We start from the raw sequence: 26,146 nt of genomic DNA, 5'->3' as shown, positions 1-26,146 counted from the left end.
TCACATATTCTCACATACAATCCTGTGAGCGGATACCAACATCTAACCCCTGTTGGTGAGGGATCAACATATATTCTCACATACAATCCTGTGAGCGGATTTACACATATATCTGATATATCTGATCAATTCTAAAACACTTATTTTGAGTCACATATCACCAAGCAAAGTTTATACGAATATAATAATTTCCTTGATACTAATAATTTATTTTCAAATACAAAGGCATATCAAAAATCACAATATCGAATAGAACATAAATCAAAGGATGCTTGACTCTCTTGGGGAATGAATAGAAACTGAGGAGTTTGTATAAATATAATACAATTCTTGAATAAATCTAAAAATTTAATTTGCTAAAAGAAACATTTTAAATACCATTTGGAGAATAGGAATATGACTAAAATCACTTGGTTTTAACAAATTTAAAGAACAAGAACCTTTTTAGAAGGCTGACTTTGAAACTCAATTATTTTCGGAAAATAGTTTAGTTTAGAGATCATTTTTTAAATGAGATTTGGACATTCAAAACATTATTTAAAATTCAAAATATCTCTTTAAAACATTATTTAATAGTCGAAATTTCTCTTTCAAAGATACAAAATACTTTGACAAACTTTAGAAAATATAAGTTTGAAATACAAAACTCTTGAAAACTTCTAAGAACCTAATGGATAAAACTTGTGCATATTATGCATAATTACTTACCTCTCTTGCTTATATATCCGAACACAGCCGAGCACTTTTAGTCTTTTGTAAGCTCTAAACAGAAAATTACTTTAATCAATAAGCATGAAAATTCATTATCATAAACTACTTCCTAAAAAAAACACTATAACCCTCCATAACCTTCTCTTTTTCCTAGAGTCACAATATAGGTAGAATTATTTCCCATACGTAGAAACATCTAATCCGAATATACCTATTAGTTATTCTATAACAATCGACCAATATATCAAATATCATATTAAACCAACTACAAGACTTCATGTTATTATTGAACACCACCTTCTCTATGGTACCCCATCTTTTTTTAGGGGGGTACGGTACCCACACAAATCATGACCATATATTTGGTGGAGTTTTAATCTTGACGGTTCATTTTATTTTAATGGGTTACAGGTTACTGGTAGAGTAGGTTAGATATATAAACCTAAAATAAAATTCAGATTGTTCCTTTCACGCCGTTCTCTCTATCCTTCTCTGAGTTTCTTGCCGATTGCTTCTTCAGTTCTTCTCAAAAAACCAGATTGATTCTTCTTGTGTTCTTTTTGTCATTCTCCTTTAGCACCTCTTCGACTTACTATCCAGTGAAGGTTTCTTGAGATGATCATAATCTCTTTGATATTGTTAAAGGTAAGGATCAAACGATGAAACCTAGTTTCATTGCCATTGTTTTGTATCCCTTTTTCTTTGTTGGGTTTTCAGGGCTACCCATTTGAAAAGGTAGATATATGCAATTATTTCAAAGGATTAATGTCGATTTTTCTATGGGTATGGGGTGGGTGGGTGTGGTGGGCGGTGGGGGAGGAATCTTTATTCTCCATGATTTGTTATATGAGTTGATTAACAGTATCAATATTCATTTGTCATGTTTTATTTATTTATTTTTTATTATTATTGTAAACTTTCGCATATAAGAGTGTGTGGGTTTCTAGTGTTTGTGTCTGTTTGTTCTTTTGAAGTAGCATGTGTATGTGGGTTTGTGTTGTTTCATTGCTTTGCCAGATTAGACCACTTAGTGAATATCCAAAGTAAGCATTTGTTAGTTAAACTCACGAGCAAGACAGAGCTTTATGGGTTGGTTCTTATAAATTTGATTGTGCTAGTATTTGAAATGAAATTAGGAGCAGAGGTATATGGAATGGTGGCATTTACTGTGGTTTAACTTAGCCATTCCCAAACATTCATTTGTTGGTTGGATAGTTATTCTTAGTAAGCTTTCAACCAAAGCTAGAATTTTGCAACGGGGTCTTCCAAGTTCCAGTGGATGGTTTGTGTGTTTTCTACAGCTCTGGCATTTGAGTTCAGGGACCATTTATTTTTTGGTTCTTCTTTTACCAAGAGGGTCTGGGAAATTACAATTAACTTGTTCCTAGTATATTTTGCTAAGACTGATGGGCAGGATATTACGAGTAAGGGGGAAATAATCTTAAAGGAAAAGGCTTAAGAACAACCCTTTGCAAACTAGCTTTGTGGGCTACTGTTTATCATGTATGGAAGCAAAGAAATTCTATTATATTTTCTGGGAAGGTATACACCGAAGATCAACTTATTTGCATTATAAAGAAGGATGTTCAAGGGAGACTAGAGAGCAAACTTTGCAGTTGTGACTCAATGCTTAATCGTATCCTTTGCTATTAATGGGGACTCAAATTTGAAATGCATACTACATTATCAAACTAGTGACTGATCTATCCTATGATGGAGAATTATTGAAAGCTTGGTATTGCTGGATATCTTGTGATGCTCTATTATTGTTGAAGCCTGGAGGATCTATTGTTTCACTGCTCAATTGTGACATGTTGATGTTGTGTTAAAAAGTTGTAATATCTTGATGATGTTAATGTATAAATTTTGTTGTAGATTGTGTTTTAGGAGTGGCCAGTTTTAGCTTGATTTGTTGAGATCATGGCACACTGTTAAGGGGTGTAAGCAGTCATAACCTACTGTTTTGTTGTAGTGGGTCTATTATAAACTTTTTTTTACAGAGGCCAGTCTTAGTTTTGCTATGGCTTGGTTGTTTTGCCTTGTATTTTGGTTGATTTCTTAGTCAATAAAAAACTCATTAATTCATCAATAAAACTGAAAAAGGAGGTGGTGATGCAAGACAAGGACAAGAGAAGTTGAATGATAAAGAGAAGAAAAAATTATCACAAAAAGGCCAAGGAATTAGAGGTCATATATACTGGTATGTTTCAAATGATGGTATGTGAAAATGAGGAAAATATAAGCTTCCTAATTGAATTGAATGAGAATTCTTCAAAGAAGCAGTGACGAAGAAAGCGGACTTGGATTTTTGTTTGATGTTCTCGTTATAGGGTACTTTGTAATTTTTTTTTCAACAAAATAAATAAATAAATAATTGAAATTTGTGTTACATAAGGCCTATAAATTTTGTTTGATGTTTTGAATCTCAAAACATCACAGGAGTAACTTGATGATGACACATATTTTGAGTGCTAGTATGTTCTTTTAAATTTTGTGTAAAAGACACATATTTTGGATACTTTATCGTCTCTCTTGATATATAACTTTTTTGTAGTTAAGAACTTCGAAATAAATTTTGTAGTTTGAGATTTTAAATGTTCTGAAAAAACTCATGCATTAGGGTTCTCTCTTTCTATTGAAATAAAATATTTAGTTGTCAATAGTTAGCAAGACATTTTTTTAGTTGGTTATGATGACAAATTTTTATTTATCATATTGTCAATTGGATTATCAATGGCCTTTTCATTACCTTATGTATTTATTAAAAAATCTTACTAAAATTAAAATGTAAAAAGTTTAAGAAAATAATAATTGGAAAAAATACTTTATTGATCTTAAATCCAAATCCAAATCCAAATTTAGACATCCAAACAATGGAATTTCAAACCCTTCATTGTATAAAAAGACCCAAACAAGGAATCTAAAAATCAATAGATTTCAAATCAAGGTTTTTAAATCCATTAATTTTAAAATCAATGGGTTTCAAATCAAGCAAATAGAGTGGTTGTATAAATTTTGTATTGTCATTTTGGTCTTGCAAATAGAGGTTTCAGGAGGTATTTTGGTCATTTTTATATTTCAAGGATCTTTCGGTCATTTTTAAGGTTTCAAGTATATTTCGGTAATTATTTAGGTTTTGGGGGCATAACGGTAATTTTTTAGGTTCTAAGTGTATTTCAATAATTTTTTAGGTTTCAAGGTGTGGGAACACTTCCCGCATTAAGTAGCTTTTGTCCGCTTTGGGGAGCCAATCCCTCAGGGTTTTGTCACGAAGGGGTGGGAGCTCAGGATTTTCACCCTTTGGGCTTGACACCCGAGTCCCACATCGCCTAGGGTGATGTGGGACTCGGGTGTCAAGCCCAAAGGGAGAAAATCCTGAGCTCCCACCCCTTCGTGACAAAACCGTGAGGGACTGGGCCCCCAAAGCAGACAAAAGCTGCTTAATGCGGGAAGTGTTCCCACACAAGGGTATTTCAATAATTTTTTTAGGTTTCTAGGGTATTATGGTCATTTTTTAGGTTAAAAGGGCATTTTAGTCTTTATCTTAGATTTCAGGGTTATTTAAGTCATTTTCTAGGTTTTAAGGTCATTTGGTCATTTTTTAGGTTCTATGGGTATTTTGATAATTTTTTAGGATCTATGGATCTTTTAATCATTTTTTAGGTTTTAGGGTCATTTTGGTCATTTTCTCGGTTATAAGGATATTTTAGTCTTTTATTTAGGTTTTGGAGGTATTTCGATCATTTTTTAGGTTCTAAGGGTATTTCAGATGTGAGTAAAAATAAGAGAACAATCGAATGTGGCAAAAGTACGATCAGAAGTAATGTTGGTAATGCCTAATGTAATAATGGAACTATCAAATTTGAGAATAAAAAATAGGGTACCACTGAATGTGAAGAAAATAGAATCAGATGCGATGTTGGTATTGCTTAATGTGATAGTGGAACCATCAAATGTGAAAAAAAAGTAAGGGAACCACCAAATGTGAGAAAAGAACTGTCACATGTGATATTGGAACTGCAAAATGTGAAGATGGAACTGTCAAGTGTGAGAAAAAAGTAAGAGAACCACCTAATGTGACAAAAGAATCGTCACATGTGATGTTGAAACTGTATAATGTGAGGATGAAACCGTCAAATTTGAGAAAAAAAGTAAGGGAACCACCAAATGTGAGAAAATAATTGTCACATGTGATGTTGGAACTGCACAATGTGAAGTTAGAGTCGTCAAATGTGAGAAAAAAAAAACAAGAGAATCACCAAATGTGAGAAAAGAACTGTCACATGTAATGTTGGAACTGCACAATGTGAGAATGAAATCGTCAAATGTGAGAAAAAAAATAAGGGAACCACCAAATGTGAGAAAAGAACTATCACATGTGATGTTGGAACTGCACAATGTGAGGATGGAACTATCAAGTGTGAGAAAAAAGTAAGGGAACCACCAAATGTGAAAAAAGAACTATCACATGTGATGTTGGAAATGCAAAATGTGAAGATGGAACCGTCAAGTGTGAGAAAAAAGTAAGGGAACCACCCAATGTGACAAAAGAACTGTCACATATGATGTTGAAACTGCACAATATGAGGATAGAACCGTTAAATGTGAAAAAAAAAAGTAAGAAAACCACCAAATGTGACAAAAGAACTATCACATGTGATAATAGAACTGCATAATGTAAGGATGAAATTGTCAGATGTGAGAAAAAAGTAAGGGAACCATAACTATCACATGTGATGTTGGAACTGCACAATGTGAGAATGAAATCATCAAATGTGAAAAAAAAAAAGTAAGAGAACCACCAAATGTGAGAAAAAACTGTCACATGTGATGTTAGAACTGCAAAATGTGAAGATGGAACCATCGAGTGTGAAAAAAACGTAAGGGAACCACCAAATGTGAGAAAAGATGTGTCACATGTGATGTTGGAATTGTACAATGTGAGGATGGAACCATCAAATGTGAGAAAAAAAAGGGAACCACGAAATGTGAGAAAAGAACTATCACATATGATGTTGGAATTGCACAATGTGAAGATAGAACCGTTAACTGTGAAAAAAAAGTAAGGGAACCACCCAATGTGACAAAAGAACTGTCGCATGTAATGTTAGAACCGCACAATGTGAGGATGGAACCGTTAAATGTGAGAAAAAAAAGTAAGGGAGCCACCAAATGTGAGAAAAGAACTGTCACATGTGATGTTGGAACTGCACAATGTGAGGATGAAACAGTTAAATGTGAGAAAAAAGTAAGGAAACTACTAGATGTGAGAAAAGAACTGTCACATGTGATGTTAGAACTGCACAATGTGAGGATGAAACTATCAAATGTGAGAAAAAAGTAACCTGGTATAGCAGGTTATCTACTAGTGGGTACCGTACCCCCCCTTTTTTTTGGGGGGTACCATAGAATTACCCCCTTCTCTTTAGGGTCAATCCTAAACTAGTAATATAATCAAAGTATTCAAAGTCTAGTCTAGTCCTTCATACCAAATCTTTCACACACTAAAGTATAATAACCGAATTAATCATGGCAGCGATACACTTGAATAGATATTCTATTCATCTTGAATCACAGGCCAAATACTATATGACAATAGCTCTAATAAAAACTATAGATCTGTCCCTACCAAGACTAGGAAATGATTACCTGATGAGAGATCAATCTTTGAGCGCTAACTATAGTCTATAGATGACGCCTCCAGCCATCCATGCTCTTTTTTTTTTTTTTTTTTTTTTTTTGTTAATGCGTATAATGAAGTAACCCTAGAGCCTTCCAAGATTTTATAGCTTCTAATTAACCTCAATTTAAGGTATTCTAAACTACTGGCCTATTTAGGTAAGCTAGAATTCCAAGGGATTCCAATAACTGTTAGACTTGTTATCCAAAAAGGTTTTTATTCTCTCAGCCTTTTCCTTAACTGATAAGGAGAATAATGCTTTAATTCCTTAATCTTTCTATAACTGAAACAAAATAAATGAGGACTACACGTTACCTAATTGTGCAGTCTATTGTTTCATCTCTTACTTGGTAGTAATGTTTGTTGGCCGCAAAATTACACCTCACATGTAGCATATCCAAAAACTATGTAAATAATCCTGTCATGACACTACATGTTTATCCACATCACTTGTCAAAGCTAAAATAATAATATTAATAATGATGATAAAATCGGGGTATTTACATCGGTGCTTGTGGATTGGAGCTAGGGAGAACTGAGCTGTGGATCGGTGCTTGTGGATTGGAGCTAGGGAGAACTGAGCTGTGGATCGGTGCTTGTGATTGGAGCTGTGGATCGGTGCAGCTGTGGATCGGAGCTATGGATCGGACTGTGGATCGGTGCAACTGTGGATCGATGCTTATGATCGGAGTTGAGATCGGAGCTGTGGATCTGTGCTGTGGATCGGAGTTATGGATCGGTGCTGCTGTGGATCGATGCTTGTGTTTGGAGCTGTGGATCGGTGCTTGTGACCGATTCTTCTAGATCCCTCGCTCTTTTCCGTTTTCAGCTTTCATGTTAAAGCTTTTCTCCATGGGTCTTCGACCATGGGTTTTCAGCTATGAGATGGATCGGCCATGAGAGGAGAGAGAGCTCAAGTATAAAAATGGGTATGGAGAGAGATAGACCGAGAGGGAGAGAGTGGGTATGGAGAGATAGAAGAGAGAGAGAGTAAGAAATCAGAAAATATGGTAGAGAGAGAGAGAGCACGCGTATAAAAATGGTTAAAATGGGTTAGTTGAGAAAAATAATAAAATAATTGAGAAAATTGATTATTTAAATAAAAGAGGTGATAGAATAGATGAACTGATGTGGGTGTTTTGTATTAATGATGGTGTAAAATAGAAAACATAGGTTTTTGGTGTAAAATATACGGAATCTTTTAGATGAACTGATGTGAATGCTCTAACGGTGCATAACAATCTTTTTTCTTATGTTACTATGTATATCCTTCTCAAAAAAAAAAAAAAAAATTAATTAATTAATTAAAAAAAAAGTTACTATGTATATCAATGACTAAAACTCATTTCAGATGTGTGAACCAAGCATGACAATGTTCAATTGTAACTCACAAGGCCTGTTTCTATTTGCTCCTGGTAAAATAATTTATGAACCAAGTAGTTAATTACACTAGTAAGTTGCTTGTGTGATGCATGAATAATGTTGTAATGTTTTATATAAGATGGTTTTGAAGAATGTTGTACATATATTATAGGATAATTGTTATAGAACTTTGTCAATCAATAATAAGTTCATCATAAGAAGTAGCAATTATAAATTACATACACATCCATTATAATTATTTAGTTCAAGTAATTAGAAATAAAAAAAATAACTTTGGAGGAATATTGTAAAATAAAAGTTGATATAGAATGTGTTTTTCTCTTTTTCCTTAATTATAAAACAAAATACGCATCCCAAAGGACCCAAATACTCACAGTCTTTACAAAACTCACAAGTTCACGTCCAACCTTAACATCGGAGTTAATCTACGAAGTTTGCTAGTAAAACTAAATTCAAACTAAACCTTAGTCCCTAACCATATTTTTTATTCCAAAGTTAGGTATCCTTTGTTTTTGTTAAATATATTATTAGTAATGTGATGTGTTATACTATATTGTATATGCTAGAGTAGATGCGAAAAAGGAAACATAAAATAGGAACATTGAGAACACAAAGGTAGGTTACGTAGTTTAGCCTTGTCAACCTATATCCACGGAGGAATCCATTAAAAGCTACATCTTTATTATGTAAGAGTATAGTACAATAACTTATATTTCAATGAACCCTAACATGAGTATATATATAAGCGACTAAACCCTAGACTACTAGTATAAGTAAGAGTGGGCTTGGGCTTATTTCATTGGGCTAATATGTCTAATATATCTCTAACACCCTTCCTCAAACTCAAGGCGGAAGCTTGATGAAGGCTTGAAGTTGGATAAGCATGAGAAGATCCCTTGGAGATGTCTTAAAGAACGCCTTTGAAGAAACCACAATGAAGAATGTGCTGATTGACCAATTTTGGAGCTTCAAATGAAGCAACGGAGTCCAAAATCGGAATCTACGCAAAAACTAAGCAAGATTGGCCCTTTCGAAAATTTTAACTTTTGGTCAAAAGTCAACGCAAAAGTCAAGCCCAAAAGGTTAAAGTCATCGGTTAGCCAAAAGTCAACGGGTCAACGTTAGTCAACGAGTTACACTATCCAGGTCAGTTCCGGGTTTCTGGGTCAGGTCACAAATCGAGCTGCAGATCTGCTGATGTCATATGATGACGTAGAGTAAGGCTGATATGGACGTGCTTGTGTGGCTGCTGACGTGAGGTGATGACATCATCAATGACGTCAGATGACATCAGCATGGGTTTTCGGCGAGTAGCTGGAGTGTGAGGGAGTGTACCAGCGCGTGGTGGCAAGACAGAAATCTAGGAAGTGTGTGAGGGAGAGCCAGATTATCGGATTCCATTAAGCGGCAGACGACAAGGCCTACATGGTGGCGTGTGTGTCTGAAAACCGATCTAGAAGTGAAGAATCTGTGGCGGCATGTGGAGTAAATGCTGGAATTCTTTTCAGCGTGTGGCGACGTGTGAAGATTCTGGTGGAAACTAGCTTCCTGGGTTTTCATCACAAGATGCCGTGGAGCACTTCTATGTGGTTAGTTTCAACAAGTGAAGCCTCGATTTGCACAGATCTGATAGGGAGAGGCAAAAATTGATTGGGCTTAAGGATCTTGACATAGCAATGAGCCATGGCGAACTGCGTGGAGACTAGATCTAAAGTTAAGTAGGGGCACTGTGAATCTGTGCTATCCATGTATGAATCTTCTTTACCATGTAGAGATGTTTGTTTGATGCCAAAAACGAAGTTTGGCTCTGATACCATGTTAAATATATTATTAGAGTGGATACGGAAGAAGAAGCATAGAATAGCTAGGAACACCGAGAACACAAAGGTAGGTTACGTGGTTCAATCTTGTCGGCCTACATCCATGGAGGAATCTCTTAAAGGCTACATCTTTATTATGTAAGAATGTAGTACAATAACCTATGTTACAATGAATCCTAACATAAGTATATATATAGACGACTAAACCCTAAACTACTAGTATAAGTAAGAGTGAGCTTAGCCCTATTACATTGGGCTAATATGTCTAATATATCTCTAATAGTTTTGTATTGTTTTGTCATAAATTGTAGGAGGGTAATGAGACATATATTTACAATATATGTTTAAGAAATTAAAGAAATCAGCATAAAAGTTTTTCTTAAAAAAAAAGTACCACCATCCACCATATTTCAATGTTTGATCAAATTCTATTAATGCTCAAAATTAATAAATTTTTTCTAGTGAGTACAATTAGTGCCAAATTCAGATTTGGGAACACTTTGTTATTTTTTTTAAGTCTCCCAAACTAATATGAATATGACCTTCTGCAATATGCAGTCATTTAACAATCTGAAACCACAAAGGTTAAAGAGTGATTTCAATATATATTTGGATGCCTCCATAACGCTTTCAAATCTTCATCTTTCTTAGAACATTTTGTAAATCATACATCATACTAAACATATAAGCATGTACATGCCTTAAAACTATACGTTATTATCAATTAAAAAAGCAAAGTTTCTTTTGGCTAGGAAATAGGATTGGAATTACAATCTTTAAATTAATATAGCGTCATTGTCTGAATGCTCCACCATCTAGGAAGATTACATAAATTTCATCATCGGCACATATAACTCATTGTCTTGCACTGAGTTCATTAAGAACCAAATGAACTAAAATGAGATCTATTGCACTGATGCTTATTTACATCCAAATAACATTCAAAATTGATCAAGAATGAAAAGATTAATATCCCCATTTTGTTGGGAATCAAAAGCATATCTTTAATTAACAACAAAGAATCAACATTCACAAAGAGCTAAGTTAAACTCAAAAGAGAAATAACACTTAATTGAAATAGGCATGAAAAATTAAAATTTATAGTGTTGATATCTTGCAATAAAATATAATTAAACCAAGTATTCCATATAAGGCCTTCAAGCCCCGTAGCAAAACCAAGCATCACTTTGTCCATAGAAAAGCATAAACCTCTACACCTACAATCATTATTTTTATTTAAACCCATATGGTTTCAGTTACATCATTTGGACAATGAAGCCTTACCTGATCAAGAACAAAAAGTTCCTCAAACGTCCCCACTTCTATGAGTCAAGAATCCAAGCACTATACTCTTCATTTGGCTTTTCAAGAAATGCTTTAAAATAGTAATATGGATTGCTTGCCAGCTACAACCTTAAAAAAATATTGATTTTTCTGTAAGGACAAAAAGATATAAATGTAATATTTTATATATGCCATCAATGCATGCTCAAAGAATGTCCATAAGGAGATGACAAATGCAAAATATCAATAATAATTTTTTCCTAGATGATCATCCTGTGAACCAAAAATTAAATTGAAATCTTCAAGATGGGACAATTTCATACTTACCGGTATATAATACTAATAGTTTAATAAAGAGCATATTAGAGCATTCTCATCTAGTCCTTTAAAACTAGATGAAATGCAAAATACGTAAGGATATTCATTAAAAAAAAAAATAGAAAAAGGAAAGTTGACATAATGCCTTTTGAGTGGAATCTTCTCGAATGTGTGGATTCCTCTGAGAACCTCATTGAGCCCATGCTATTTAAGACAACAGAAATTAAATCAATGGAATTAAAGATTAATTTTCCTCAAGTCTGAAAAGTAAATTGTAGTCTATTAACATAAGAGGGCATCAACTTCTAGGAAAGTTGACACTCCTAAAATTGAAGTTATATGAGCTGATCATTTTTTAAATTCATACCAAAACTTGTATTTGGCCAAATGCAATCCAAGTTGTGTGGTTTCCAACAATATTTTAAAAATATTTGTATAATCTATGAAGACCAATAATTTAGTTCATCAAAAAGAAAAGACCAATAATTTCATACGTATGGTGTTGTTTTAGTCTATCCTATGACATATCCAAGCAACAATCATGCATTACCCATTTCCCAACATTATCCACTTGTCTAAGCTACACATAATCATAAATTATAATAAAATTAGAAAAGAAAAGGAAAGAAAAAATGTGTTGAGAATAAATTAAAATACTAACTTCGAAGATCGAAGCGGAACCTTTGCCTTTCTCTATTGAGACCTACAGGAAGGTCAACAGTAATCAAGTCCATTAAAGCCATGTGCTACATAAGATTAGAAATTGACTCAGGACCCTTTATTCCATGATTAATCTCTCCTTTCCTTTTTTAGTCTACAAACCAACCAATTTACAGTTAAATATTTTGAATTCTTCTAACTTTCATAGTTGCAGAATTTTTTGTCTTTTTTTATTATTATTATGTTTTCTTTTTTTGTTCTTGGTTTAGTGACAAAATTCTCAAATTAAGCAAACCATACACATTACAGAAAAGAAAGCAAAACCGAAATAGTGTCAATTTTGTTAGTATATAGCTTAGTCTAGTCTAGTTTATTGGGCTTAGCCCAGTATACTATATTTGTAATGTGCTCATATTACTTGTACTTTACACATACTTAGCCTATTTAAGGCTCTTTATTGTACAGTGTTACACACATAATATACATCAATATACAGACTATCCAGTCTTTCTATCTCTCACTTTATATTCTTAACATGGTATCAGAGTCATTGCTCTGGCTTTTTGGTACCTATGGTCATCTCTGGTGTTCTTCTGTTGCCCTCGCTTTCATCAAGTAGCCACTGTCAGAAGCAAGTTATTGCCATCAAGCCACAGCTCCTGCAACCCTCAAATCCAATCCATTCTTTGATCAACTCATCGAACCACGACCACAAATTCATAGATAGACTGTCCCAAACAAAACCCAACCGGAAACATCCAGAGCCGTGTCTTCACATGCCCCCACGCCCCGTTGAAGCTTTCTACGAGTCAAACACGCACCTCACATGCCATCACGCTCCACCAGATCTTCCCATGTGCCAACACACTCTAGATCCACGTGCCCAGGCGTTCCACGTGCCAGTCACAGTTTGCGTGTTGCCACATCAGCCCTAAGGTGATGTCATCTTCCCATATCAACGTCTAGCATTAATAGCTATGTCAACAAACATCATCCTGTTAACCTTTTGTCGTTGATCGTTGATTGCTGCGTTGACTTTTTTGCCAAAGTAAAAGTTTTTTCAACATGGCCTATCTTGCCCAGTTTTTCATGTAGATTCCTATTTTGTGTTCCACTTCTTCATTTGAGGTCTATAAATCCCTCTTTTTTGTCATTTTCTTCATTATGGCTCAACAAAACGAATGTGATATTATACGTCCTATCACCATTATCTTGGATGCTCCTACTAGCTATCATGCATGGTTTCTATAATGTGACTATGTTTCTCAAGGGTCTCAAACTATGGAGGTATGTAACTGGTTCAATTCCCAAGCCACAATTGATGCCAATGTCTCCAAAACTACTGTTATAGAGGATGATTCTGAAGCACGCCTAGAAGACCGGGGGAGTATTCATAGTAAGATCTTGTCTTGGTTTATCAATATCTCTGTACCTTCCATCCATAGTCTTCTTCCTCATCTTGGTATTACTAAGGCTGCTTGGATATTTCTGTCCAATCATTACAATTACACTAATGATTCAAGCCTGGAGTTCCATATTAAATTAAAGCTTTATCAAATGCGCCAAGAGATAGGTTAGTCTATTTTTTTTTTTTTTTCATTCTTAGACTTCTTCTATATGGGGACAACTCTCTGCTGTAGATCCTCCACTACTGTATCTTGAGGACATTAAGCTTTTTGCCAAATATTGGACTGCTGTCATTTTATGCATTTCATGATGGGTTAAACGTGAAGATTTTAAGCCTACTAGGGCTTTTCTGGTTAGTCGGTTTCCTACTCCTTCTCTTGATGCTGCAGTCAAGGGGCTCATCTCTAAGGAGAATCATCAGCCTTTTTATCACATGTCATCTTCTGACCATGTGTTGGCTACACCCTCTCCTCCCCTATAACCTCTTATTGCTGCATTCACTATTCCTCCACGAATAAACTCTTGGTGTCCCACCTCTTAGTCTTCCAAAGGTACTTACTGCAAGTTTTGCTATGCCAAAGGCCATGATACCTCTGTTTGCCACAAACTGCAGAAATTCATGCAAGAGCAAAACAAAGCTCCTCTTCCTCGGGCTGCCACTATATGTCCCTCTAATCTATCAGTTTCTACAGGTCCATCTTCGGCTTCCTCACTTACCACAATTGATATTAAGACAGTAGTTCAATAGGTTTTATCTTGAAATTCCGTTGCCCTTTTTGTAACCTCAGGTAAACATTCTTAGTTCTTTGATACTGCATGTTGTAACATATGTCCCCTAATAAATCACAATTCTTTGATAAGGCACCTTTAGTACATCCCATTTTTATTTACATTGCTGATAGAACTCTTATGCCTATTAGTCATAAAGGAACAATCTTCTCCCCTTGTTTATCTCTTAGTGACACTTTTCATATTCTAAAGTGTGGATGTACAGGATCCTTGGATGGGTCAAGTGCTTGGGACAGGTGTAGACACCGCATTTTGTACACCTTATGACCTGGGCCCTCGTTCCACAATGATGGTAAAATTCTAAAGCCCAAGGTCGGTTTAGGGCTCGATCAAATTATAAATTGACTTGAGGAATATTTATATAGATAATGTAACTCCTTTATGAATAAAATAAAGCTATTTTTGGAAAATAAAGGCCATAGAAACCCTAGGGTTGCGTATGCATACACGCGTATGCGTACTTAGGTTTGATACAGGTGTACGTACACACAGAGTCGCGTACGCAGCTAGGGTTCTAGAAGTTATGAAAAGCAGGTTGTTCTGCATTAAATCTAAGGTTTGGAATGAATTCCACACCGTATGGGAGTTATTCCAAACCCTCATTTTTCAACTATATAAACTTTTACATGCTATATTTCAAAAACACAATGAAAATTCTAAGGAAAAATCTAAGATTCACTAGATATAGAAAGAGGGAGTTTTTCATAAAACATTCTCAAGTCAATTTTCTTTTGATTAGGACCTAATCTAGTCTTGATCTTCAAATTTTGAAGTTTACTAATCAATTTTGTTTGGTTGTAAATAGATTTGACTGAGGGGAACGGTCAAAATCAAGCTTGAAAAGCTTATTGTTTGAGGTATTGAGTTCTAACCCTTTTCTTTTCATTTCCTTGTTTTAATTCTATTTTTACTTATTTTCTTGTTTTGTTTATGTTTTAGTATAATTAGGTAGCCTAGGGTTTAGCAATTTTCTGTTTTATAGCATGTTTAAATTGTTAGATTTGTTGTTTTAAGTTCTGCTCTATTTTCTATATTTCTAGTTTCTGTGTTAGGGTTCTTAGGGCATGTATGCTTATGCATGCTTCTTGCATGCGTACGTAGACTTGAAGTATGCGTACGCATACAATTGGGCTATGAACGCAGGCCTATGTATGCGAAGCCTGTTTTGAGTTTTCTACTTCTATTTCTTTATTTCTTTTACTTAATATGCCTCTATTTTGCTCCTTTTTATGTTGCTTGAGTCTTGGGTTCTTTGTTAGATTATTTGTTTACCTTTTAACATGCTAGATTAGGGATTTTTTCCATGTCTTGTTTTGAAATGCTATGAACATGCATCATATGATCATGCATTGATGCATAGGTGCTGTGATGCAGTGATGTAAGTCATGCATTCACATGAACATGCATTTTGGATGATGAACATGATGAATATGCTTATTTGATGCTTTGATACTACACCTAAATGTTTGGAACACATTTGATATTAATACCTAGCAGTCATATCTATGTTTCTAACCTTGGATATCTTATTTGCTTGCTGCCTTGGATGAGATAACATGTAATGAGATAGGAATATGCTAGGTTTTATGATGATGATGCCATGATAGATGTATTTTAGGATTTTTGGGATGATTCATGCCAGGTTGACTGTTAGATGTAAGTTAGTGTGTATGTATGTGTGAATATAGAATGCAATGTTGAATATGTTATTAATGAAATTAATACATAAGACACAATGAGTGGAAGTTGACCCATGGGTCGGGCGATTTTGGGTGCCTAACACCTTCCCAAAATCATACCTGAACTCCGAATTCATACTCTGGTAGTAAGGTCAGTCCTTTCACGTAAGGGCATTGTATATATGGTTCCTAGACCTAATCTTGGTGGCGACTCTATCTTTTCTCTACCCTAGTCTACTCGGTCGAGGCGCATTCCCCTTTCTTAGGAGAAAACTGCTGCACCCATAATGACAACTCTACTGAGGGTAGATAGTTTGATTCTAATGTGTCTAATTTCTTAATCTTAATAAAGGCTTGTTCAATATTTGTTTGCACACACTTTCAGTTGGTTCTTTTGTTCCATTACCTCAGTTGGTGATGAGTGGGAAGATAAGTACGCTCCATTTGGGCCAAAATCTTTTGAAGTTCATCCCACCAACTCACAAGCTGTGCTGTTGCCTATGATGGGCTTTGAGTACACTAACGGTTTGCCACTAATCCACAATGGTCCATTTAGGCCCAAGGTTGAAATCATGACTCACGTAGTTGTGAGTGACCTCTATACTTATCTATCCTTTTAGCTCTAAGGAGCCTACCCACACTTAGAGAGATCCTAGATCCTATCAAAAAAAGGGTATCCTTTATATCTCTTATTTGTTCAACCATATATCTTGTGTTCATCTGATTCTAAAGCTTAAATAAAGATAAAAGATGTAAAATTGAAGGATGACACAAAATTTATGGCACGCCCTAAGACATTGGAATGAAAAGAAAAGAAGTTCTCACATATAAAAGGCTTGTCCCAAAGTCCAAAGGTATGTCTTAACTTGTAAGGTTCATAAGACTATAGCCTAATTGCTATCATAAGTCCAAATCAAAAGGTCTTCTGAAAAAGAAGACCTTGAGCCTAAGGTAACAAGTATGCTATAGACTTAGCATCTAACATCATACAATGTCAAATATGAAATTCCCTAATCCGTCTCTTTACTTTTACACAAGAGTTCTTGCGCACATATCTTGAGTTCAGTCAAACTTCCAGCCAAACTAAAGTCTCTTTCCAACATAAAAGGCCTATTTGAGGAGCTTTTCCTCATTCCTGTAAGTTTTCTTCTCTCTCGAACTCGCGTTTTCTCTCTTCTAAGTTTCTTTTCCTCTTACTCCTCTCCTTCTTTCGTCCTTCCCTGAGTCTTTTTTAGCCGTTTCTAGGGATGGGTAAATTAAAAAAGTTGGTTGAGATCGAAGAGGCGATGGAAAAATTCATCGCCGATTATAGGATACCTCTTAATGTAGGTTTGAGGTATTGTGAGGAAGGGGAGTGGCATTTTAGGAGGCAAGAGGGTGAAGTGGTGATTTCCCTAATCGCCTTTATAGAAGGCGGTGTGAGAATCCCTATGGGTCCAGAGATGAGGGATTACCTTAGGCATTTCCGACTAGCTCCCATCTAGTGCGCGGCCAACACGTTTAGGATCCTGGGTTGTGTGGATTCTTTAAACGAGAAAATGGGGTTGAGGTTAACCCATCATGACGTAAATTGGTGCTATAACCTCCAAAACCTGAGGGGTAAATCTTACTATATGAAGATGAAGGACGATAAGGTTTGGCTTATTCAGTGCCTCCCCGAGACCAGCAAGGGGTTAAACAAGGACTTTCTCATTGTGTCTGGGGAGTGGCAGGACGGCCTTCATTGCCCAACAATGGAGGGGGAACCAGGTGGGGTACCGAGAGTAGGAGAGGGCTAATCTTTTGTGCTATCATGATTTGCATCGTTCAGTTACTAATGTGAATGTTTTTTCTTTTTGTAGATCCACACGCCTTTGAATGACACTTTAATCTGGTCAAACGAGGAGATTTAGAGACTATTCTCAAAGTGGCGGTTTTTGTAAACGAAGCTAACAACCAAGTCAAGGCTGCTCACAAGATCCTAGGGTACGATCCCATTTAAAAATCGTTCCTCGCTCCGAAGCACGTGATCAGAGCTAACGTCGGCTTCAACAAATCGCCGTAGCAGAACACAAGTTTGTGCTCCCCAAAGGATCTCCCATCCCAGAAGGCGTCCCGTTGACAGGCCCTTCTTCATCCCACCCAGCAGCGGAGGCCAAGGGTGATTTGGATCCGTCGGAGGAAGAATTTGGTGTATTTGACCAGGTCAGTCTATCCAAGGATCCCTCTGGTGATTTGGGCGACCCTGATTCGACCGAAGCAGATCTCTTGTCAATAGGGACATCTTCTCAAGCTGAAATGGGCTTTAAGAGAAAACCTAAACCAGCCTGTTTGACCTGATTGAGGGCCAATCAGGGAAGGACGCGCCGGGGAAGTCACAATCCAAGCTTCCTTCTCCTCCTCCGCCCCAGCCTCAGCCTGCCCAGACCAGGTCATCTTCCACCCAATCACAACAACCATCTCCACGATCCAGACTTCCTCCTCCCCACCAATGGACTCTGCCTCCTCAGCCCGAGCCCACCGATCCAAAAAGGAAGAAGGCTGCCAAAGGCAAGGAGCCCATGGACGGGGGGAAATCTCACTCCTCTTGGGAGGAAGATGAAGCCCCACGAGCTTTAAAACAATTAAAGATTGGGCATCAGGGCCAAGGAAAAGAGGTCGATGCTCAATCCGTGCCCCAGGCCTGGCTTCCTGCCCCAATGCTCCACGGGGAGCCATTAATGGACAACGCTTCCTTAAGGGACTTCCGAGGAGGCGAAGGCACTTATATGGCCGACGCATTGGAGAGGACCCTGCTGCTCCCCACTAATATGGCCGAGTTAGGAAATCTGAGGAGGTAGAAGGTCTTCCTCAACATCAAGAGGTATTTGGGCATGGTAAGGCTTCTAACACTTGTGACTCCATTGATTTTTGTTTCTTAATTTCCAACTTATCGTGTCCTTGTTTCAATTGGCAGGCTGTCCAGGCCACCTATAGGCTGGAAGAGGACGTTAAGGAGCAGAGCAGGTCCTTGGAGCTCGAGCGTGACAAGTACATGGATGCTGCGTGGACCCTTATAAACTCAGAGGTTGACCTCTCTAAGGCCAGAGAGGAGCTGAAGAAGATGACCAAGGCCAGGGACAACGTCAAATCAGGCTTAGCCAGTGCCTAGAGATAGGCCGAAAGCCAGACAAAGTGCCTACTTGAAACTGAAGATCAGTTGAAGATTGCTAAGGAGCAAATTGTTGATCTAAAGAAAAAATTAGTTGAGGTGAAGGGAGACAAAAATGTTACGGAGTGGGCCAAGGACGAGGCTCTGAGGGCTAAGACAGAGGTGGAATTCGCCAGGACAGAGGCCGAGAGCTCCAAGGAGAAAGCCGAGGAGGAGGCTTATGACTTGGGGGTGGCTGAGACCCAGACCACTCTCAAGGCTCAAATCCCTAGAGTATGTAGGCTCTACTACTCCCAAGTCTGGAATGAAACCCTCAAACAAGCTGGGGTTAAGGCTTCATCCAATCTGTGGAAGGTGGAGAAGGTATACTACCCTCCAGCCATCCATAAGACCGTCCCTGCCAACTTCGAGGCTGAGAGTGCTCTAAGGAGGCTGAGACTGCTCGGCTTGAGGCTGCTCTGTTCATAACCACTCCTAATGAGCCAGCCGAAAGGGGTGAGCTTCTTGGGGCAACAGAAACATATGGATGTTTGAATCCTGAAGCGCCCCAAGAGGCTGCCGAGTTTACAGTCTGTGCTCAAGCCTCTCATGCCGAGGAGCAAGCTCTCTCGGTTCAGTCCCTTCAGACCATTTCCCCGGTTGATGTCTCCCAGGGTCCTGAGGTCACTCCCGCTCAGCTCCCCAAGGAAGGGGCCAAGATAAAGTTGAAGAAGTAGGCGACCCAGCTAACTTTTGTATTAGTTCTAATTTAGTTTTTTTTAGTTAGTTCCTTTTTTTTTTTTTTTTTTTTTTTTTTTTTTTTTTTTTTTTTTTTTTCTTTTTAAGGACCTTGGAATCATTGTAATTAAATTTTCTGACTACATGTATGAAATTCCTTTCTTCCTTTTGTCTTCTTCCCCTTTTTTTACATTTTGTGTTTATTGTCATTACTGCCATTGTTATTACTGTGAACCTTGTGTCTCGTGAATTGGTTATCCCAATGGGTAAGAATGGCTTTATTCATGAACAGTTTTACAATCCTAATTATCAAAAAATTGAACCAAACAATTGGTAATAAAACATCATCGCCCATCCATGAATTGCTTGACAAAGGATATGAAAGAAGGTGAACTTTAAATTGGAAGAAATGATTCTACCAATTTAAACTTTAAGCTCTGCATATACACTATTGCTGTTAGGTGTACGTACCATATTTGAAATTAAAACTTTAAATTCTAACTCACCGACATTAAGGGGACGCTTAGTTTGTGTCTACCCACATTTTTAGGGGGTAGGGGCCGAGTTTATGATCCGAGGTACCAAGCGCGTACTTAGGCCATATTCACAACTTTTACAAATCTTTAAGTAGCTAGTTTCCCCATAGGTCTAAGTTAGAGGACCATGCGAGGTCTTGATTCTGTCTAGTACTTAGATTTTTCTTAAAGTGGCTAGTTTCGCCATAGGTTTGAGTCCGAGGACCATGCAAGACCTTGGTTCTATCTAGTACTTAGATTTTTTTTTAAAGTAGCTAGTTTCCCCATAGGTTTGAGTCCGAGGACCATGCAAGACCTTGGTTCTGTCTAGTACTTAGATTTTTCTTTGAAGTAGCTAATTTCCCCACAGGTTTAAGTCCGAGGACCATGCAAGACCTTGGTTCTATCTAGTACTTAGATTTTTCTTTAAAGTAGCTAGTTTCCCCACATGTTTGAGTCTAAGGACCATGCAAGACCTTGGTTCTGTCTAGTACTTAGATTTTTCTTTGAAGTAGCTAGTTTCCCCACAAGTTTGAGTCTGAGGACCATGCAAGACCTTGGTTCTGTCTAGTACTTAGACAGTTGCCAAAATGCAAGACATATAATCATGATAGACTTAAAATTTGACCTAGAGAAATGCTTCTATTAATAATAATACCTTCTCAGGTTATTTACATTCCATGGACAAGGTACAGCTTTTTCATCTAAGTCTTTTAGGTAGTACGCTCCTATTCTTGCTACTGAAGTAATTCGGTATGGTCCTTCCCAATTAGGTCCAAGCTTTCCCCATGATGGGTTCTTGGCAGTACCCATAACTTTTCTCAACACTAAGTCTCCTGGTGCTAGCGGTCTAAGCTTCACATTGGCATCATATCCCTGTTTAAGCTTCTGGTGGTAATAGGCCAACTGGATCATTGCCTTTTCTCTTCGTTTATCAATCAGATCTAGGTTTTTCCCTAGTAGTTCATCATTACTGCTTGAGGTGAAGGAGCTCGTCCTCAACGTTGGGAAGTTTGCCTTTAGAGGGATAACAGCCTCGGCCCCATAGGTCATGGGGAAAGGTGTCTCCCCTGTTGGCCGTCATGCTGTAGTCCAATAAGTCCATAAGATGTGCAGCAACTCTTCTACCCATCTCCCCTTGGCGTCATCCAGTCTCTTCTTAAGCCCATTGACTGACCTTATTGACAGTCTCGGCCTGCCCATTTCCTTGAGGATAAGCTGGAGTTGAGTACCTGTTAGTGATCCCTAGCTCGCAGCAGTATCTTTTGAAGGCCTTGTTGTCAAATTGGAGTCTGTTATCTGAAATAAGGGTGTGAGGGACCCCGAATCGTGTAACAATGTTTCCCTAGATGAATTTCTTGGCATCCACATCTCTGATGTTTGCCAAGGGCTCAGTTTCAACCCATTTGGTGAAGTAATCTATGTCGACCAGTAGATATCTCTTATTTTCTGCTGCATTTGGGAAAGGGCCTACAATATCCAGGCCCCACTGGGTAAACGACCATGGATTGGACAAAGGGTTAAGGACCCTGCCTGGCTAATGAATATTTGGGGCAAACCTTTGGCACTGGTCACACTTTTTAACATATTCCAGGGCTTCCTTCTGCATCCCCGACCACCAATATCTCTGGATAATGGCTAGGTGTGACAAAGATCTTCCTCTTGTGTGACTCCCATAGATCCCTTCGTGCAGCTCTTCAAGCAGTAATTCTGATGCCTCAAGGTGGATACACAATAAATATGACCCAGAATAGGAGCGTTTGTACAATTTGTGGTCCTCGAACAACCAGAACCGAGGAGCTTTTCTTCATATCTTTTTGGCCTCTGACTTTTCCTCAGGCAGGATATCATCTTTGAGGAACCTTACCATAGGGTCCATCTAGCTAGGACCCACTCTAACCTCATAGATATAGACCGTGCCTTTGGCTACTTCATTTGCTCTATCCAGATGCTCGACAAGAATAATTTGAGGCAGACACCTTGCCAAGGAGGTGGCAAGCGTGGCCAGTGAATCTGCATGAGTGTTTCCACTTCTGGAGACATGCGATAAGTTGAAAAGATCGAAGTCTGACTGCAAGCGTTTGACCTAGCTTAAGTACTATTGCATCCTTACGTCTTTGGCCTCTAACTCTCCCTTTACCTGGCCCACTACTAGTCTCGAGTTCGAGAACATCTCCACTGCTTTTCCTCCCATTTTCTGCACCATGGCAATTCCTTGTTGCAAGGCCTCATGCTTAGCTTTGTTATTCGTGGCCGAGAACCCAAGTCTCAGGGATTCCTCTATAATAGTCTTCTTAGGAGATATTAGGACTAGCCCTACTCCGGACCCCCTTTGATTTGCTGCGCCATCAACGTATACCTTCCAACATGGGGGTCCTGGCGTAGAGATTACTCCAACCGATTTTCCATCCATGTTCCAGTCCTCTGCTACTATTTCTACTGGTGGTTTAGCAAATTTGGCCACCAAGTCAGTTAGGACCTGGCCCTTTATAGAGGTCCGAGGCATGTACTTGATGTCAAAAGCTCCCAGAATTGTGCTCTATATGGCAATCCTTCCAGTGTAATCAGCGGTTCGAAATACAGACTTCAAGGGTAGTTGGGTTAGAACAACCACTGTGTGGGCTTGGAAATAATGGGGAAGCTTTCGCGTAGCGTGGACCATAGCCAGTATGGCTTTCTCCAGGGGTAAATATCTAACCTCAATCTCATGCAGTGACTTGCTCACGTAATAGACTGGCTTTTGAAGGCCATTGTCATCCTGTATTAGCACCAAGCTCACAACATGGGGGGCCACAACAATATATGCATATAGGACTTCATCGACCTTGGGACTGGACATGATAGGTGGCCGGGATAGGTATTCCTTGAGTTACTGGAAGGCCACAATACAATCCTCGGACCACTCAAACCCTTTCCACTTGTTGATTAAGAGATAGAACGGTCTACATCTATCCGCTGACCTGGAAATGAATCGATTAAGGGTTGCGATCATCCTAGTAAGCTTTTGGACCTCCTTTGCGTTTTACGGTGGTTTTAGATCATTTATAGCCTTGATCTGGTCGAGGTTAACCTCAATTCCCCTATGAGTAACCATGTAGCCCAAAAACTTGCCTGATCCCACGCCAAATGAGCATTTGGAAGCATTTAGGCGCAGCTTATGCTTCCTTAAGACGCCAAAGATGCTGCCGAGGTCCCCTAAATGCTTGGACACCACTTTACTCTTCACCATTATATCATCGACATAGATTTCGATGCTCTTGCCTAACTACGGCTCGAACATTCTTGTCATCATCCTTTGATAAGTGGACCCTATGTTCTTCAGGCTGAACGGCATTACCTTGTAGTGGTAGTTCCTGGTTGGTGTCACGAAGACTGTTTTCTCCTGATCCTCCAGTGCTAGTGGTATTTGATGATAGCCTTGAAAGACATCTAAGAAACTCATCCAAGGATGACCTGCTATTGCATCCACCAGCTGGTCTATCCGAGGCATAGGGAACGGGTCTTTTGCACATGCTTTATTTTGGTCCGTGAAGTCCACACAAACCCGCCATTTTCCACTTTTCTTCTTGACCACCATAATGTTGGCCAACCATTCGGGGTAAAAGACCTTTTTGATAGCCCTAGCACGCTTAAGCTTCGCCACTTCGTCCCTAATTGCATCGACATGCTCTCTTGACGGGCGACGAGGTGGTTACTTCTTGGTAGTGATGGTCAGGTTGACATTGCGATGATGACAGATGAAGGATGGGTCAATCTTGGGAGCATCGTAGGCATCCTATGCAAATACATCAATATTTCTTTTGAGAAACTCAATTAGCTCCTTCTTCTCCTGAAGAGGTAGCTAAGCCCCTACCCGAAATAATTTCTCCAGGTCACCACCAATAACCACCTCCTCCAAATCTTTGCATTTCACCTCCTCGGCAGTTGTGTTAGAGGGCGAAACCGGGGTCCTTGATTGTTATAAATTCTTTTCAGCGGAGGTCGAGGATTCCGCATCGTGCCGATGTGAGATGGCAGCCACCACACACTGCCTTGTTGTGGATTGGCAACCACGGATTTCAAGAACTTGGCCCTCTGACGGAAATTTCACCTTCTGATGCAATGAGGAGGCAACAACCCCTAAGGTGTGGAGCCAGGGCCTACCGACGATGGCCGTATAGGGAGAGTAGGTGTCCACCACAATAAAGTTCACCTCCTCTATCTCTGGGCCGGTCTGGATGGGCAGCCTAATCATGCCCTTTGGAATGACAAGCTTCTCGTTATAACTCATTAGAGGAGAGTTATAGGGCATCAAATCTTCTGGTTTTAACCCCAACCCCTTGTAGAGGTCGGGGTACATAACCTCGGCCGCACTGCCGCCATCCACCATCACTTTTTTCACATCGTAGTCCTCGATCCTAAGAGTGATCAACAGCATATCGTCGTGGGGCTGGATGGTTCCGATCTTGTCATTTTCTGAAAAACCCAAGACCGGATGAAAGTTCATTCTGGCCCTCTTTGGCCCTGGCTGGGACTCCTCGGTAGGCAGTTGAGCCACTGATAACACTCGTGAAGGGTGCGTGCCTGTTCTTCCTGGTGCAGCCACGATTACATTGATTGTCCTTGTAGGTGGTCTTAGGGCAGTATCCCTCAGGACTTCCTGATGGGTCTGGCCTTGATGACCACTGGAATGATGCAGAAGGTGCTTCAACTTTCTTTCTCGGACTAGCTGGTCTAGGTAGTTCCAGAGGTTCCTACAGTTCTCCGTGATATGTCCATGGTCCTTGTGGTATTGGCAATAAAAGTTCTGATCGCGCCTCATGGACTCTCCCGCCATCTTATTCGGCCACTTATAGTATGGCTCGTTTTTTATTTACTCCAACACCCGATGTACTGGTTCTCGAAATACAGTATTGATAGTCTGTGTGTTGGTTGCTCCGGGTTGCCCTATAAAATCTCTCCTCGGGCGATTGCTGTTATATCGATCCGACCTGAAATCCCTCATCTCCTATGGGATAACTTTCTCTTTTCCTCTACCTTGCAACTGGTCTTCCTCCACTCGTTTATACTTATCGATCTAATCCATCAGTTGGTGCATACTGGTGGCGGGCTTGCCAGTCAGGGACTTCCTCAAGCCGTGCTTGGTTGGGAGACTATTTTTGAAGGTGATAATGGTGACATCGTCAAAATTGTCGTCCATTTCATTGTATGTCTCCCAATATCTGTCCGAGTAGGCCTTTAGAGTTTCTCCATCATGCATGGATAACGACAACAAAGCACTCAAAGGTTGAGGAGCCCTGCTGTTTGTAACAAAGCGAGAGCCAAAAGTTTGGGTCTGCTGCCTATACGAATCTATGGAGTTTGTTCTTAAGCCACTAAACCACCTCATCGCCACTGGTCCCAAGCTAAACGGGAAAACCTTGCACATCAGCGCCTCGTTTTTAGAATGGACAGCCATCCTTTGGTTGAACTAACTCACATGCTCCACAGGGTCTATTTTACCGTTGTAAATGGCGAAAGTTGGCTGCTGGAACAGTTGAGGAAGTGTAGCCCCTTCTATGTGGTGCGTGAAAGGCGACTTGGAGAGTTGATCCAATGCCCTGCTCATGGCGTCGTTTCCCAAGCCCCTAGGAGATGGGCTTTTGCGCTTACGCCTCTGGTAGCGCTCTTCATCGTGAGAAAAGGTCTTACTTGGGGGGGTCCTCGATCTTTGTCTATAGTCATTGTCACTTTCATCATCGGAGGGTATGTCAAGCCTAGAATGAGATTGCCGTCGTTGTGCATGGCGCAGCTTTCTCTTCAAATCATCTATCTCTCGCTGCATGGCCTGCTTATCGCCCTGTTTCTGAGATACATGACTCCTAACTTCTGGTTTCACGGCCCAGTTGTGATTTTGTCTCTGGAGTACTTGACTGCCCACACGAGAATAGTTTTTGCTGGTTTGAGTGGTGTTTACACTTCCCTCTCAAAACCTTCCATTTTCTTTATTTCAATCACGTTCATGGTTAGGAAAGTTACCTTATTGTCGGGATCTAGCCGGTTCAAGCTAATGTGAGCCTGCTTGATAAGGGCTT

General features: G+C 39.0%; 1 protein-coding gene across 1 annotated transcript; it reads right to left on the bottom strand.

The window, feature by feature from the left end:
• Nucleotides 1-24,051: 24,051 nt before the first annotated feature.
• Nucleotides 24,052-24,909, bottom strand: LOC115966864. Its single transcript, XM_031086008.1, has one exon. It carries the CDS (start codon nucleotides 24,907-24,909, stop codon nucleotides 24,052-24,054), a length of 858 nt encoding a protein of 285 aa, XP_030941868.1.
• Nucleotides 24,910-26,146: the final 1,237 nt, after the last annotated feature.

This window comes from Quercus lobata, chromosome 11 (genome assembly GCF_001633185.2).
Source record: "Quercus lobata isolate SW786 chromosome 11, ValleyOak3.0 Primary Assembly, whole genome shotgun sequence".
Classification (NCBI taxonomy): domain Eukaryota; kingdom Viridiplantae; phylum Streptophyta; class Magnoliopsida; order Fagales; family Fagaceae; genus Quercus; species Quercus lobata.
This window is presented reverse-complemented; position numbering and strand designations above follow the sequence as displayed.

Bases quoted from the DNA above. Each gene is read 5' to 3' on its own strand.
- LOC115966864 (XM_031086008.1), bottom strand. From the start codon at position 24,909: ATGGCGGGAGAGTCCATGAGGCGCGATCAGAACTTTTATTGCCAATAC.